Source organism: Artemia sp. Qi Xiang Cuo, chromosome 5, assembly GCF_049724085.1.
Source record: "Artemia sp. Qi Xiang Cuo chromosome 5, ASM4972408v1, whole genome shotgun sequence".
In the NCBI taxonomy this organism is placed as follows: domain Eukaryota; kingdom Metazoa; phylum Arthropoda; class Branchiopoda; order Anostraca; family Artemiidae; genus Artemia; species Artemia sp. Qi Xiang Cuo.
The window spans coordinates 32,025,966-32,043,652 of NC_142798.1; the positions used below are offsets into that span (position 1 = coordinate 32,025,966).

The 17,687-nt window shown below is 37.7% G+C and overlaps 1 protein-coding gene across 2 annotated transcripts in view; it reads left to right on the forward strand.

Moving 5' to 3' along the window:
- The window catches only part of Nos (Nitric oxide synthase), a 614,880-nt gene that overhangs the window by 277,424 nt on the left and 319,769 nt on the right, over positions 1-17,687 (forward strand). For both annotated transcript variants that reach the window (XM_089089493.1, XM_089089494.1), the window contains exon 8: positions 9,390-9,564. In XM_089089493.1, the coding sequence (XP_088945619.1) occupies positions 9,390-9,564 (175 nt within the window). The remainder of the gene's footprint in view (positions 1-9,389; positions 9,565-17,687) is intronic.

Genomic DNA, 17,687 nt, shown 5'->3' on the forward strand with positions numbered 1-17,687 from the left:
ACACACACACACACACACACACACACACACACACACACACACACACACACACACACACACACACACACACACACACACACACACAAACCCCATTCCTCCCAAAATCTCTGTCACGGGCTTTAAACTACTTGGGGTGACAATAACCACTGACTTGAAGTGGGACGCCCATTTTCAAAATATCCTAAAACAAGCTTCCCCTTCGGTTTCCCTTCTAAAACTTTTTTTTTTAATTTTTTTGCGCCCCTAAGAACCTTCTTCCGATTTATCGTTCTTTTCTTGAGCTAATACAGGAATTTTCTTGTACACCGCAGTAATTCGGTCTTCCTTCGGAGCATATTTATAAGATTGAAAATGTCCAAAAACGAGCACTTAGAATAATAAATGGTGAAGGGAAGGTTCCATATCATTATCTTCTAAGTAAGTTCAACCTCACCACGTTGGCCGAGAGAAGGAACCTTCTATGCCTTCGTTTCCGTACCAAGACTATATAGTGCATTTGAAATATATATATAGTGTTTTTTTTCTGGACGAAAAATTCAAATTCTGCAAAACATGCTGTGAAAGAAAGTTTTAAAAATAAAATTCTATTCTGTTCTGCAACTAGATTATACAAAATATTGACTTTAAAAGAAAAGTTAACGGATGTGTTAATGCTTGGTACAGATTTTTTATTCAGTTTATGGAAGTGATTCGAGAGGTCAACCTACAAATAATCCCATCCCAAACGAGGTAAATAGCACTTTAGACTTAGACTCTCAACATCAAAAAAGTGTATTGTCCCCAAGCTCAATGAATATTAATGAAGGAAGCAGAGGATTAAGTCGATCAACTTTAGCCACTACAATTGAAATAAATATAAGTTCAGAAGTTAAACCTGACCTCAATCTCACCTCTATTCGACCGAATTACAATCCTGACCTTGAGAACTCAATTACAGATGCCTGTATTTGTTTTGAAAGAATGGAAGTGAATCGTCCTAATAATAAAGACTTTCCTTCTAAGTCCCAAATGTGCTGCTATAACGTTGGCAGGATTTTGCAATTAGGAGATAATTGTGATTTTGAACATGATGTCTCTCCAAGCAAGCTTCAGGAAAAAGTGTTCCTGATAATAGTGATATGAAAAATTGCAAATTTTTTAAGCAAGGAAATTGCAAATTAGGTCAGAAGTGTCCCCATAATCATGGATCTATTATCAATAACATAAAAAAAAGGAAGCTAGTCAAAGAGTATGTTCCCGTTTTCTATATAACAAGTGCGACCAAAAGACGTGTTCGTTTGAATTGAATTTATGTCGTTTTTACCTCACTGGCAAGTGTACTAAAGCAGAGTGTAATTTTGACCATGTTCTTTTATGTAAGTTAGCATCAAGCAGGCGTTGTTTCGGGTGTGATAACTTGCATTTTTATGTCCCCCCTTCCTTTTTGAAAAAAAAAACAATCTGCAAACAAAAGCCAAGCGCACAAACTTGGGCAGTCCCATCTGTTAACAGTTAGAGATTCCACACTGGAGAGCCCCATTTTTTAGACACCACTAAGGATCCTATTCCTCTTTTATTAAATACCCCTCGTTACCTACCTCCCTATCCGATACAAAGCAACATGCCCCAGGTATCCTCTCCCGAAACGCCCCTCCAACCCATAAATTTATTCACGACTAGTCAATTCACCATCGAAAATATTACTGCATCCAAACACTCCCACAATGTCCTTTTACTCATATCTCTCCCCGTCATAAACCCCTTGCATACCCTATCCACTCCATGCACCCACAATGTTGTTGACTGGCTCGGGCCTCCACTCGTCATTTGCCAAAGTAAATTCAACCCATGGATACCCTACCAATGGGACTCCGGTTTGAGAGTTCATACATGCAAAAATTCTCCGTTAATAAGTAGTCCGCCCCAAAAATTATCCGCACCATCCCACAGCCCAAATTTAAAACCCACCCCAAGAATTACTGAAACTCAACGATAGTCACGTTTCCCCAGTCGTTTTAAATTTCCAAAATCACTAACGCCGAAAGCCTTAGTTTCTACAAACTTACTTAACTCAAGGTTCTATCAGAATTAAATCAAATTGACGTTATAGCTGTTACAGAAGTACAGTCTCTTGACCAAAGTTCTCTTCTTTTGTCAAATTATTCAGAATTTATTAAGATTCGTCCTTTGGACCACCTACTTAGAAAAAAAGGAGGTGGCGTCATGTTTTTTACTAAATGCAACCTATTCCGAAAAATTGTTCCTGTTCCTAATTTATCTGAGTACGATGAAATCCTTTGACTAAGTATTAGACGAATAGTACGGCCCCGTCCCTATAATATCATTGTAATAGCTGTCTTTTATTACTCGCCAAACCAAAATATTGAAGCAAAACGCCAATTTCTCCAGCAGTTGCAGACCAGTGCTGATTTCGTTAGGCCATCTCTAATTACCCAAATGCTGGACTTTTTCTGGTTGGTGATGCCAATGAACTTAGGATCAATTCAATTTGCTCCTCTCTAAAAGTTAAGCAAATAGTTAAAATACCAACAACTAGGGGAAATACCTCGGAAAAAAGATTTAAAAAGTGCTCCAGTGACAAACGATTCATTAAGCAATCCATAAAAGCGCTAATTAGGAAAAAATTGAATCTTTTCAGAAATAGTAAACTAGATAAAGCTAATAAACTAAGAGAAGCGATTAAAAAGGAAATACGTAAATGTGCCCGATCCTACTACAAGAATAAGGTCAAAGAATTGTTTACCAATAAACCGAAAAATTAGTATTCCGAGGTAAAAAAGTTGTGTAGTAGGAGTCTAGACCAGCTAGACTTCAACCTACCGGAATCCTCGGAAGTTACTGCTAATAATCTTAACAAGTGCTTCCATCGTCCAGAGTCTTCCAGCATTGTCTTATCAACTACCTACTGATGTTCTCCCCCCCTGTTTCCCCCTCCATATCTGCGTCTGAGATCGAAAGAAGAATTGGGAAACTACGAAAAACAAGTGTCTACCCTTTAGATATCCTGTTTTATCTTATTAGTGCTTTCAGTGACTTTCTCTCAAAGCCCTTGTCTGTTATTTTCAACGAGATTACTGAATGTGGTCAATATCTGCAAATTTGGAAACAGGGTTTCGTAGCCCCCTTGAAAAAGAAACACGGAAAACCTGATTTTGAAGGGGTTCGTCCTATTTCACTCACTTCTATTTTCTCTAAGCCATATGAAAGATTCCTCACAGATTGGCTAAAGGAGAAAACCCTGCCTCTTACTGACCTGAGACAATTCGGGAACATCAATCCACCTCTACTTCCCATTACCTTGTTTTTCTTATTGACTCAATTGGGAAAATTCTCAAAAAACCTAATTGCTCCTAAATTTAAAAACCTAAATTTAATTTCCACTGACCTTCAAAAACCCCTCTAAACCTATGATAATACCAATATGTTTCCTTAAAACCTCACCCTTTTTCCTCAACTCTATCCCCCCAGATATTTATGTCTTCCTTTAAATTACTTGGGGTTACAATTTCCTCTAATTTAAAGTGGGATATCCACTCGAAAGACATTGTCCATAGAGCTAATGGGTCCATGTCTCTCCTTAAGCTCTTGAATAAATTTAACGTCCTCCCATCCCATTCTTTAAGGATCTATACTTCCTTCGTCCTCCCGCATCTTGAATATGCTTGTCCAGTTTAGCATCCTGGCATCTCCGTGATGAATCAGAAAAAATTGGATCTATTTAAAAATAAGCCCTAAGAATAATTTTAAAGAAGCTTGGTACCATATTTACTCCTTCTAAAAAAGACCAAGCTAAAAAGTCTTGAGCACAGGAGAGGAACGCTTTGCCTCCGGTTTGCAAAAAATACAAAAATAAACCCTCGCACAGAAAACATTTCCGCCAAAAGACACTTCCCATCTAGACACCGCCTGCTGCGTACTGTTTCTGAACCCGTTCCTATCTTGTCCCCCATCCGTTGCTTAACCTCCAGCTTCAGGTATGAAAAAACCTTTGTCCCCTTCATTATAAAACCATTAGTTTTTTTTTGGTACTGGTGATACCCAAGGTTGTGTCCGTTTCGTTCTTTGGGTCCCTCCCTCTTGCTTATATGTTCTCTTTTAACCTTTTAATTCTATTTTTATCTCAATCTTTTTTTTTGTTTTTTTATTAGTTTTTACCTTTTTAACTTTCTTACATTTTACGCTTTTTTTTACTGATGAATGACTTTGCCTTTCTGACATTGTTGTTTTTGGCATTGTTTAGCCAGTTGTTTAGTTGTTGTGCTATTTTTATGATTTTTTTTTATGACTCCGAAATGCGAATTTGGTCCTTCGGGGCTTGTGATAGTCATTTTTTGAAATAAATATCTTATCTTAAGCATTCTCTGAAAGTTACAACTGAACACCCAAATCCATTCTTGAGATGCTTCCTTTCACAATCTGCATGCACATAGTGGGTTTCGATTTAGTTCAAATTCCCCCTCAAAATTCTGTCAAATTTTCACCTACATATGCATAGCCTTAATATTACTAGCGTCATAGTAGTAGAGATCGTAGTAAGAGCAGTTGTAGCAATAAATAGTTTTGTATTTATAGTAGTAGTAACAGTAGTAGCAACAGTATTAATAGCATCAGTAGCAGGTACATGTTGTCTTTGGGTCAGTTGAATATCTCCCTCATGATGCCCCAGAAGTTTCATCCAGATACGCTAAGCCGTTCCCAAAAAAATGCTGATACACCTGTATCAGCAATCTGTATGCACATAGTATGTTTTAATTTATTTCAACTTTTCCCTTAACGTTTCTTCAGACGTTCGTGTTTCGATTTACATCAACAGTCCTCTCAACATTCTCTGAAAAGCTCACCTTCCTCCTGCCCTTCGTCTTTTTTAAAGTAAAGGTCAAACTTGCTCACCTTTCTCAATAACATATACTGTGTGTAAACAATGAACGGATTGCCTAACTTACGGCCATTGCCCGGTCAAGGACTGTAGATTATTGCAAGTTACCCATTCTTAAAATTTAAGGCTTTTATAGAAGGGATGGTCGTACAAAACTTTGGAGGAGACCCATTCGATTAGAAATCGGAAGTTCAAGTTCAATTTTTAAGAATCAAAGGTAATCAGAGGACAATCCACTTCTCCCTCTTAACCACCAATTTTTTCCCAAAATGCATCCGATCAAAATAAAATAAAATCATTTTGCTCAAAATAGTCTAAAGGGCAAATAATCATGCCTCTGAGGCTAACAAACCCACCAGCAGCTCCCACGGCATGGGCTGTAAGTTAAGCTAGTTGTTCATTGTTAACACATAGGGTTTTTATGGAAAGGATTTTTATATGAACTTTGGAGGGGGCTCATTTAATTGGAAATCAAAAGTTCCAGTGTAATTTTTAAGAGTCAAAAGTTATCGGAAGGCTTCCACCCCACCCTCTTTATTTCCCAATACATCCGATCTAAATTTTGAGATAGCAATTTTATGCAAAACAGTTCAAAGGTTGAAATAATTATGCCTCCAGGGTTCACAATTCTCAGGCTCTGGTTCAAGGGCTTTGAAGTTTCCTCTTGTTAATATATAAGTTTTTTTTCAAGAAAGGAGGGCATGTTTGATCCTAGAAATAAACAAAAAATCATGGAGTATTAAGGTCAAACTTTAAAGAAACGTCATGAAGAATGCCAAAACACAATAAGAAAACATTTTTTCCTTTATTGGTTGTGAAAAGGAAATACCAGCAATATCTAGAAGGGTTTATGGTACCAGCCGTCACATCGCTAAGAAAATGTTTAGAATCATCTTCAACTAAATCAAAAGGTTCTATGTGCATCCAGTTTTACAGGAAGACGGATCTGCAACATGTCGACAACAGCTGAGGATATACACGTGAGGGTATGAAGTTTAAACTTTCAGGGCATGCTGAAGGAATGCTGAAAAAAAGGCTGGAATGCAACTAGTCGCCCTCCCATATCCTTCTTAGCTGCAGTCTCCTCAAAGAAATCTGATCAAAATTCGTTATCTAGATTTAGAAAGTTCAAAGATTTTCAAGACAGATGTTAATTGCTCGACGTTCAGAAAAGTCTGATTCATCTGAAAATAAAATATAAAAAAACAAGTTTTTTCAACTAAAATTATTACGTATAAGAAGGGGTTCGTCCCCTCGTCAATACCTATCTCTTTACGCTAAAGTTCAAATTTGTTCGAACCACAAACTCCTGAATCACAAAGGCCGTTTAATTAGAATAAAAAGATATTTTTAAATTAATAAAAATACTTTAGCGTAAACGGTGATGTATTTACGACGGGATTAACCCCCTCATATACGTAATAATTTCTGTTCGTTTTAAGTTTTAATGTTGCTCCTTCTTTTCAGTTGATAAAACTTGTTTTTTTTAATAAATTTCTGATCGTTTTTTAAATAATGCTGGGAAATATCACTTCCCAGAATGGGAAGGGACTTCCTTCATAGAGATGTCCCTTCTCCCATGAAAACATCTTCCATGGAAATATCCTCCAGCACAAACCCCTCCTCTGAACCCCCCTCTCCTCAAGAGAAAAAATACCTCATGAAAACGTCCCAAAATAAATCCCTCGTGTTTACTTCCCAATAACCAATATTATATGTAAACAATGGGCAACGTTCATAACTTGAAGACCTTCCCCCGGGAACTGTGGGTGATAAAGTCATCCTCAAAGACATACTTATTATATTTTCGACTATTTTGAACAAAATGGCTAACTCAAAATTTTGATCAGGTGACTTCGGGAAAAAAATGATCATGGGAGGGGGCCTAGCTGCCCTCCAATTTTTTACCACGAACTGTTATCACGAACTGTTTGAAAGAGAAATAAACATGCTTTAATGGTTTGTGACATCTGATCTTCTTATCTTTTGCGAAAATAAAACAGTTTTTTTTTCTTATGAATGATCTTGACAGGCGTTTATATCATGACTTTAAGAAACGAACACTTCCAATAAGGTTGAACACGTAAAGATTCTAACTTGTGTTTTACCAAGTGATATTGCCTCATATTTTTGGAATAGCCTTCTAAAAAACTGAGTTCAGTTATTCAGTTGCACGAGGGTTCAGTTACATGGTGGTTAAGTTTCACCGTGGTTCAAGTGCACGGTGGTTGATTTGCACGGTGGTTCAGTTGCACGGGGCTTAGATTACATGGGAGCTCAGTTACACGGGGGATCAGTTACATGGTGGTTCAGTTACACAGGGGTTCACTTAAATGGGGTTGAGTTGCACGTGGCTCAGTTGCACAAGAGTTCAGTTAAATGAGGTTCAGTTGCACAGTGGTTCAGCTACACGAGGGTTTAGTTACACGATGGTTCAGTTGCCTGGGGCTCATTTACACGGTGGTTCAGTTACAGGCACACCTACAAAGGCGTCTTGGGATACGGACGGATGCTTGATTCTGTAGAGATTAAATAAAAAAAAGAAGTCTTTTCAACTGAAAGTAAGGAGCAAAATTAAAACTTAAAACGAACAGAAATTATTATGTATGTGAGGGGGGGGGGGTTTCTTCCTCAACACCTTGCTCTTTTCGCTAAAGTTTTTTAAACACTTTAAAAAAAACAACTTCTTGTTGTTCTAATTAAACGAACCTTGTGTTTCAGGAGTCATTCGTAAAGAAATGGGACAAAATTCAAACTTTAGTGCAAAGAGCGAGGTGTTGAGGAGGATTAACCCCCCTTATATACCCTATAGTTTCTGTTCGTTTTAAGTTTTAATGTTCTTCCTTTCTTTCAGTTGTCTTTTATTCTATTTCTGATCATTTTTCTAAATAACGCCAGGAAATCTGGCTTTACCTTCACGGAAAAATCCCTCTTTCCCACGGATATATTCTCTAGACAATTCAATCCTGGTGAAAATTTACCCCGGACGATTGGCCTTAACATCTCCACGCGTAAAATTGAGTCGGCAAAGAGAAAGCAAGACAAACAAGAAGAATTGCGTATAGGAATTCTCGCAAATTCTCCCCAAGTGTAAAATTTCCTTTAAAAAATTCACCCCCTGGAAACTTCTCTCCCTATGGAAAATTCTCCCCGTGGAAAATCCTCCAGCCAAAAATTTGCCTCCCCCCCGAAAATGTGTGAATACTTCCCGATAATAAATATTATGCCTAAAAAATGGACGCATTTTATTACTTAAAGACCTTTTCCCAGGGGATGTGGGGGATTATGATGTCTAGATAGGCTACTCGGTCTTTCAACTAAGCTGAACAAAATGGCTATCTCAAAATTGTGATCCGACGATTTTGAAAAAAATGGGCGTGGGAGGGGTCTAGTTGCCCTCCAATCTTTTTGGTCACTTAAAAAGGGCACTAGATCTTTTAGTTTATGTTCGAATGAGCCTTCTCCCGATATAGGACCACTGGGTCGATAAGATCACCCCTGGGAAAAAAAAGTAGGGTTCTTTGAGACGCTGAATCTATGGTGTCATTTTCATTAAGATTCTATGACTTCTATGACTCTTTTATGACTCTTCTGATTCTATGACTCTTCCGCTTTTTTTGAAAATCAAACAAATTTTCTCAGGCTCGTAGCCTTCGATTACTAAGACTAAACTTAATGGAACTTATATATTTGAAATCAACAACATAAGTAAATTCTTTTGATGTATCTATTGGTATCAAAATTCTGTTTTTTTAGAGTTTCAGTTACTATTGAGCCAGGTCGCTCCATACTTAGAGTTCATTATAACGACCTGTTTAATAGAATTAGTAAATAATATTCGCTTTGAAAAGAGTCATGAAAGAAGCTTTAGACGACGGAAAATGCAAAATGTTCAGCAAAAAAAAAAAAAAAAAAAAAAAAAAAAAAAAAAAAAAAAAATCTGGAAACGTTGCCCTGGAATGAAGCAGAATAACACAATATTCTCTTTTAAACGCGTCATGAAAGGCGCTTTAGACGACGGAAAATGCAAAAGTGTTAAAAAAAAAACTAATCTGGAAAAGTTCCCCTGGAATGAAGCATAATAACAGAAAAAAATACGTAAAACATTAAAAAAGGTAGCAAAGCATTCATATAAACAAAACTACTAAATTCTACGTAACTTGAAAAGGGGTTTATTTCCCGCGGGAGGGTATTTTCCGGGGGGGGGGGGGTATTTTCCGAAGAGCAAATATGACCAGAATTAACAGAAGAACAGAATAAAGATGGACTTTTCATAAAGTTACCAAATAAAACTATAAAGCCTTAAGAAATTGACTGTAATATTGAGAAAAATCACTCATCTTTCCACTTTCTAAAAAGGTATCCCATAATTGACATAATTGACAAAAGTTTACTGCGTCTAAAAAGAAAATAACAAAACCATTGTTTAATGTCATAGGTACTATGCTTCATCTATAACTCCATAGACGTTATCTGTTATTTGCTGTATCTCGATTTTTCTTTTTTTTTTTAGATTTGACTGGTTTCTGGACCTTGGGCTTAAATGGTATGCCTTACCAGCAGTAACAAGCATGAAGTTTGATTGTGGTGGTCTTGAGTATACAGCAGTTCCATTTAGTGGCTGGTACATGGTTACTGAAATCGGAAGTAGAGACCTTGGTGATCCACACCGGTATAACCAGCTTGAGGTTAGTACATGAATTTTCCTTTTTTCTGCACGTATCAACTACTTTAAATTATGATTAAATTATGGTTGTTACAGAGTGGTGTCAGGGCAAATTGTTGATTTAATATTTTTATAATTGATTAAGTGTCGTCCATCCCCACGAGATGTCTTGGGGCCGCTCCTTTCTACAGAGCATGAACCAAGCCTCGATGTAAAAATCTGTCTTGTGTCGTTCTGGATAGCTGTACAACACGCTGGCACTAGAAATGTTCAATTAACCGCTTCTGGGATTTTTTTCGTCGTCACTGTCCATAAATAGTTCCTTCGAAAGTGGTTTTAGGAAAACAGTCAGAGCCGATTCAATTGACATGGCCAAATCATTATTCATTGCAACTATTTTATTTTGTTAAGGGTTGTGTCTGGGCATTTGAGATTTGTTCAGACCTCTTTGTTGATCAGTAATGCACTGTAGTGCTTTAGAATTTACTGCAAGCCTTTCCTCCAGATTAGGTGAAAGGCCTGTCGAAATTTATAAAAAGTTGATATCCACAGGTCTTTGCTAATCTTAATGCACTGATCAGCTGTCTACGATGAAGATATAGCCGATTGTTTAGTTCCTTGGTCGGAATCCAAATTGATTTTCGCTCAGGACGGAGGCTGTACGAATTTCTGTTGAATAATCCTCATCAATATCATGTTTTAACAATCCTTTCTTCAGTCTTTTTTGTGTATAGGGACTAATGCTGCCTTGTACCATATCTACGTGGCGTGTCAACGGATCAGGTGGCTGATATGATACCGAGAAAAAAAAATATCTTCTGACCTTACCTTAACTTAGTTCCTTCAGCGCCTCCAGAAGCACACAGGGCTTCGGTGAGTAGTAGCCTTCAATCTTCCCTCTTGTAAGCCACTGCATATATGTCTTCCCACTCTAGGATGAGACTCGTCTGGAGGGCTCTTCTGTCAAGTTCTTATGTCCTGCGAAGCGTTTTCTTTGGTCTTCTTCGGCGATGGGTGCCTTCTGGTTGCCAGTGGAGGAACATTTTTGGAAGTCTGTGATCTGGCATGCAGAGGATTTCCAGACTCGTAGAAGTCTCTGCTATGATGCGTTGGCCAGGGCTATCCTGGTACGCAATTCTTTTTCAGAATTGCCACTAGAAATGACTCTACTCCCTAAGTACTTGAAATCTGTCACCTGTTTGATGTCTTCTCCTCTTAGTTGGATTCCCATGAGTGAACTATTGATTGACATAGCTTTTGTCTTTGGGGTGTTGATGTAGTCCTAATTGTTGTAGTCCGAATTGTTTAGCTTCCTTTGGGAGTTTGTTTAGGAATTCCTGAAGCTTCGGCTTGTCGACTTCTATAAGCTCAACATCGTCTGCTGAAGAAGTTTTCCTGCAATCTGGATTCTATTCCCATTTGTCTGTCTAAAGATGTGGTCTACAACTAGGACGAAGAGGAGAGGTGACAGGACACAACCTTGCTTGACGCCAGTCATCATCTTGATGTAGCGTGTGCTGCCGTCCGATGTTTTTACATAGCATTCCATCTGAATACCGTGAAACCGCAATAGTCTCCACAGGATTTGACGATCAACTGTATCAAACGCCTTTTCCTAAGTCCACGAAGAGTATATGCAAGTGTTGTCTCCATTCGTTAGATTCCTCCTGCATGGTGCGTAGAGTAAAAATAAGGTCGGCACAAGATCGTCTTGGCTGAAATCCATGCTGTTCTTCACGTAAGTGAGTATCAAGGGCTACTTGGAGTCATCCTAATATTGTCGTCGTGAAGAGCTTCGCAGGGATTGAGAGAAGATTGATTTCTCTATAGTTGCCACATTCTTTTGCGTCTACTTTCTTGAAGAGCTTGACTAAGGGTCCTGCTCTTCAGTATTTTGGGAACTTTTTAGTCTGCCAGAGGAGCAAGAAGAAGGATAGCCAGATGGACAGGGTTCGACGCAGGCTGAACTTGATCATTTCAGCTGAAATGCGGTCTCTACCAGGGGCCTTTCCATTCTTAAGTTTTTCAGCTGCTGAGAGTATCTCTTCGGCTGTTGGATTTTCATCACTGATGTGGAGACTGAAGAGAGGCTGGTCTGGTATATCCGGTGGGACAGCTGGCGTTGAACGATTAATTAGGGCTTTAAGATAACTCACCCATCGTTCTTTTTGTTCTTCCGCATCTGTCAGGAGCCTTCCATTTTCATCTATCATCGAACATTCTTGGATACTTGACTTGCATACTATTTCTGTGGTAAGGCGATATACGGTTTGTGTGTCTCCATAGCTCGCTGCTTTATCCGCTTGTCTGGCCTTTTCTTTCATGTATTGCCGTCTGTCGGATCTGGCACTTTTATTTATATTTCTATCAGCTTGTTTATAGGTCAAGCTCTTGGTGACCTTTGAGTGACCACTTTCCCCAAGAGAGCACGATTTCAGCTTCTTACGATTTTCTATGAGGTCCCAGGTCTTCGTAGATATCCACTGTTGCCTAGCCCGCTTTCTAAACAGGGGATTTCTTTGGCCGCATCCGTGTAGCTTTTGCAGATCGTCTCCCAAGCTTCTTTGACATTTTCTTATAGATTATATGGGGCTTCAAAGTTATTGGACAGTTTGATACCAAACGAATATCGGACGCCTTTGCCACTTAGTTTGACCACGACAAAGCTTCTGAGTATGTCCGTCTTCTTCTTCCGATTATTAGACTTCAACTTCAATTTCAGTGTTGTGAATACTAGTTCGTGGTCTGAACCAACGTTGGCGCTTCGGAAACTTAGAACGTCTTGTAGGCTTGTTCGCTATCTCCGGTAGATCAGGAAATGGTCGGTTTGGTTTTCTGGCGGTGCCATCCGGGGATGTCCAAGTGTATTTGTGGATATCTTAATGCTGAAAGAGCGTACCGCCTATCAGCAAATCGTTCCCCATAGCGAAGCTGACAAGTCAAGCTCCATTTTCGTTTATGGTGCCAAGTACGTGGTGGCCTATACTTCAGGGCAGTAGGATTTGTCTTGGCCAACCTTTGCGTTGAAATTGCCTGTGATACCGGTGACGTCATGGGGTGGGATTGAATCGATCACAGACTGGAGGTCATCGTAGAACTCGTCTTTAATGGTGTCATCAGCATCATTTGTGGATGCGTAGCACACGATCAACTACAATTTTACGTGGTTAGAAACAAATCTTGCATACAGTATTCTTTCATTGACCGGTTTCCATGAGCAGAAGGCATTTGTCGCTTTTGGACCTAATATTCTGCAATATCTTCCGACCCAACATTTAATAGCTCCACTATGGTACCGCCTGGTCTTGGTGCTTTGCCACACTTTGAAGATTCAGTGGCAGTTTTAGTATCGGAATATAATGGATGGAGGATCCTGGCCAGTAATTGAGAATAAGTTCAAGATTCTTGGTTCTGTCGTGACTTGCGGGTCTAATCTTCAAAGTTTCTTTCAGTTTCTATAGGTGTCCTGCCTGCTATAGTCAGATTTGTTGGTGTAGAGATGCTTCTGGTCACAAAGCAGAAATATATTTTCCGGTATCTGTAAATTCACGAGCTAAACTTCTAAATCTAGATGGATTTCCTAACCAGTTGGGAAGTGTATGAGAAACAAGTTTCAATTTTTGGAAAATAATCAGTTAGCAAGACATTTCTTCACTCGTAGTTGAAAAACCATTTTCCTTGTGCAGAAACTTGGTATTAGTTTCATTTAGGTTCCTAAACTTGACTGAAAGCTTAGGTCGTTTACAAAGGTACTTTTCTTTTAAGTTTAGTAACGTGAAACTACTTATTTTTGCCAAAACACTAAAATCATAGCTCGAAGGATCATTATCAAGGTTATAGAGAGACTTATTGATTAGCTTATTATTATCTGCAAGTAGGCTAACACTATGACATTTCTGCTCCTAAAACAGCAGTCTTGCTTTTTATGTATGGATTTCATGATTTAAACTTTTCTTTATTTAGCCTAGCCTTATGGATTTATGTTGCATAGGCTAAGATAAAATAATTCTATTCGGATTTAAGTTTCTATTTTCTCTTTACTTCCATCAGAAAAAAAATGTGTAATTTAATTAGTTTAACACAGGTTGCCAAGCTCTCAGATAACAGTGTTGCAGGTCTAATTCCAATATCTTTTCAGCAGTTAAAGTAGTCACCAAATTCATTAATATTAAATTCTTTCTTAATTTAATGAAAATTTGCCAATCTACTATTATAAATTAAAAATAAGGTAACGTTTGAAAACAGTCGTTCTTTGTGCCAACCAACACCCCACTAGGTGTATATTAACACTTTCGACTGTGTATTGGCACGTATGCAGTCTTTATTGCAAGTAACTGTCCCTATGGCCTCCTCTTCACAACATAGTTAAAAACAATGCTTTGACTGTACAGCTAATGTTAAATGTGTGCTGTGTGGCAGCCTTTTGCTTGGGAAGAAATTATTTTGCCCCTTCTGAAATCTAAATATTTTTATGATTTCTCTGTAATTTCCTATACTTTTCTATAATTTGCCCATTTTGCGCATTGTTTCACATTTACCCTACCCTATATCTAAAAAATGTCCCTCAATCCTCCATTCTATCTCCTATGTACCTCTCTGCTAGACATCAATTTAAATATTGGATGTCAAAGTTATTTTCGGTCTTCACTCTTTTAATTTAGAAGAAATTTAAACTATGACACCAAAAAAAGTTTTATTTTTCTCGAATGTCTGTCTTTATTTTATTTGAAAACCAAATTATAAACTTCCAAGTATCGTATGAACTATACAAAATATAAGAAAAGGATTTGGGCCAGTCAGTCGAAAGTAATGAGGATAATACCTTTTGGATTTACGCGCCCAGAAGGATTTGAAACTCCAAAAAGGCAAACTTTGTGACATGTTTCCATGTTTCTTTGAAGGATGTTCTCCAGACCAATTTCGGGAAATGGATCCTATTCCCCTATGTTTTGTTGTGGTTAGTGTTATACTAGGTGAACTGATTTGACATTAAAAGTAATTTGCTTTCGCTATCAGTCATCCATGTGTAATTTACTTTAGTTATCCACTAAAATATTTTACTATAGCTTTGTTATCAAATATATCTCTTTTTTGTATATATCTCTTAGAGACCAGGAGAGACCAGGTGTCCGATGATGAGAAATTCTATAATACTTAGCTCTCTATCGGGACATGACAGCCTTTTGACATTGTAAATAAATTTACGGCTCGGCTGTCTTTAATCTTTTCCGATCCTTTTCAAAGAAATACTGGTGACAGTTTCATTGCTGGTTCCACTTACCACTTAGAATCTGTTTGCTTATATAATCGAGAAAAAGAATACGCTATAACAAGTAACATATGACGCTGATAACAAGTAACATAATCATGAAGAAAAATTAAAAAATGTACGAAGAAAAATAAAAAAGATAGAGTTAAATTAAGAAGACTTTGCTACAGTTCTATAAGTGCCATAAGGCCTCAAATAGATTGTGGTCTCGTTGTTTGTGGTATTTCTGCTATGACCCGACTATAAAATGTTTACATAAGATGAAATTATATATTTCACCGCGTATACGGGATCAGGAAAATAAACTAATACCGAGTTTCTGCATAAGAAAAATAGTTTATCTGTTATGAGAGGAGAAATCTCCTGCTAATTAAATATTAAAAAAAAAATTAAACTTATTTTTCACCCCGACTTCCAAACAGGTTAAGAAATCCATCTCCATTGACCTAGCTCGTGACTTAATATTTTCTCATCTTTGGTTTACTGTGGCTCTTCACTTTTCTTTGACGTCTATAAGTAATTTCCGGTTGTTTGGAATTTGCGTAGTCTTTTTGATCGGTTAGAAGATGAACATTCTAATTTTTTTCACCTTAATACCCTTATCGTCATTTGTTACAGTAACTGTAATTAGGTATCAAAAGCATACATATTTTGCCCTCTGGCTAGTTCAAAATCTGCTAAAACTTACCCTTAAAGGTCTAAATCAATAATGTAAGCCGTTGTTGAGATATTGCTTAGTCATCCTTTGAAAATCTACATGCTCATAGTCCGTTTTGATTTAGTCCAACATCCTCCTAAATACACCTTGACAGCTTCACCTTAATATGCTTTGCTTGTGTAATAGCGATATTTGTAATAGCAAAAGGATCAATATGCTCATATCACCTTTGGTTTTCTTCAACATCCCCTTCAATACAGGCTGATAGTTACTACTTAATACCATCAACCGTTCCTGAAATATTGCTGATCCGTCCTCTTGACAACTGTATGGCATAGTGTGTATCGACTTAGTTCAATGCAGTTCCAATATTCCCGAAATTGTTCTCATTAATACCCTTAGCTTTAGCAGCAGTAGCAGTAGTACCAGTAGTAATAATAGTAACAGTAGTACCAGTAGTAATAATAGTAACTGTAGTGTGAGTAGAAGGAGTAGTAATAGGATGCATATATTGTCTTTTGATTAGTTCAACATCCTCCACAACAAGTCTCAACTTTTCATACCAAACTGTTCCTAAGATATTGCTGTCACGCCCTTTTGACAACCTCATGCAGACGGCGTGTTGTGATTAAGTTCACCTTTCCACCTAAAAATTCCCTGAAAATTTCACCTTCACACCCTTAGGCATAGTTGTAATAGTAGTCACAGTAGTGGTATTAGCAGTGCTAGTAATAGCATTAATAATGATAATATTACTAGTACCAGTAGCAGCACTAGTATTAATATACTGCCTTTTGGCCACTTAAATACCTCTCTCATCAAGTCTTAGAAGTTTCAACTTAATACAATTTGCCGTGCTATGACATTGTCGGCATAACTTGTCGAGCACTTGTATATTCACGCACTGTTTATAATTTTCTTCTTAATAATTCTAGCCTTACAGGTAATAGCCAATAGATGTTGTAGTTGCAGTAGTAGTAGAAGTAGTAGTAGTAGCAGTAGTAGTGGTAGTAGCATTAGTATTAGCGTGAACATATTACCTTTTGGTCAATTCATCTTCTCTTGACACATTCTGTTAAAGTTCCATCTTAATACCCAATCCATTCTTGAGATAAACCATTTTAACAATCTGCAAGCACCTAGTGTGTTTCGATTTAGTTTAAATTCTTCCACAGTATTCTCCCGAATTTCTCTCAAAATAGACTTAGCTTTAATAGTACCAGTATCATATTGGTAGTGGTGGTTGCTGGAGAAGTAGTAGCAATAGTAGTGCTGTATTAGTAGTAGTAATAACAGTAGTAGCAGCAGTATTAATAACAGTAATAGCGTTTAAACGTTGTCTTTTTGTCAGTTTAACATCCTCCTTATGATTTCCAAAAACATTGGTCATGTGCACTTTTGACCCCCTTTGGACGCCTATTTCGTCCTAATACTCTTATCTTCACAAGTAGTTGTACTTGAGTGGTAGTTGGAGTACTTTAGTAGTTCTAGCAGTAGTAGCAGCAGTGAAAGTAGCTGTGGCCGTAGTGTTAGTAGTAGCATGCACATATTACATTTTGGTCAATTGATCTTCCCCTTCAAGTATTCTCTAAAAGCTACAACTTAATATCACAAACCATTCTTGAGATACCACCTTTTGGCAATCTGTATGACCATATTGTGTTTTGATTTAGTTCAAATACCCCCACTATATCCTATTAAATTTTCACCTTAATACGCGTAGGCTTAATAGTGCTTGTATTGTAGTAGTAGTGGTAGCAGTAGGAGCCGTATTAATAGCTGCTACATTTTGGTCAGGGGAACATTCCACTCATGATGCCCCAGAAGTTTCATCTTAATAAGGTAAGCCGTTCCAAAAATGTTGCTGATACACTTGTATCAGCAATCTATATGCACATAGTGTGTTTTGAGATGGTTCAACTTTCCCCTCAACGTTTCCTCAGATTTTCATTTCACTATTCATAGTCTTTTTAGTATTTGCGACAGAAGCAGTAGTTTCAGTGGTGGTAATGGTAGTAGTAGCTGTAGTGGTAGCAGTAGCAGTAGTTGTAGTTGTAGTAGTAGTAACTTGCAAATATTGCCTTTTTGGTCAATTGATCATCTCCCTTATCCATTCGGGTAAGTTCCAAACTAATATACTTAGCCATTACTGAGTTAAGCCCTTTTGACAACCCGTATGCACATAACCGTGATTAGTTTAGTTCAACACTCCCCTCAA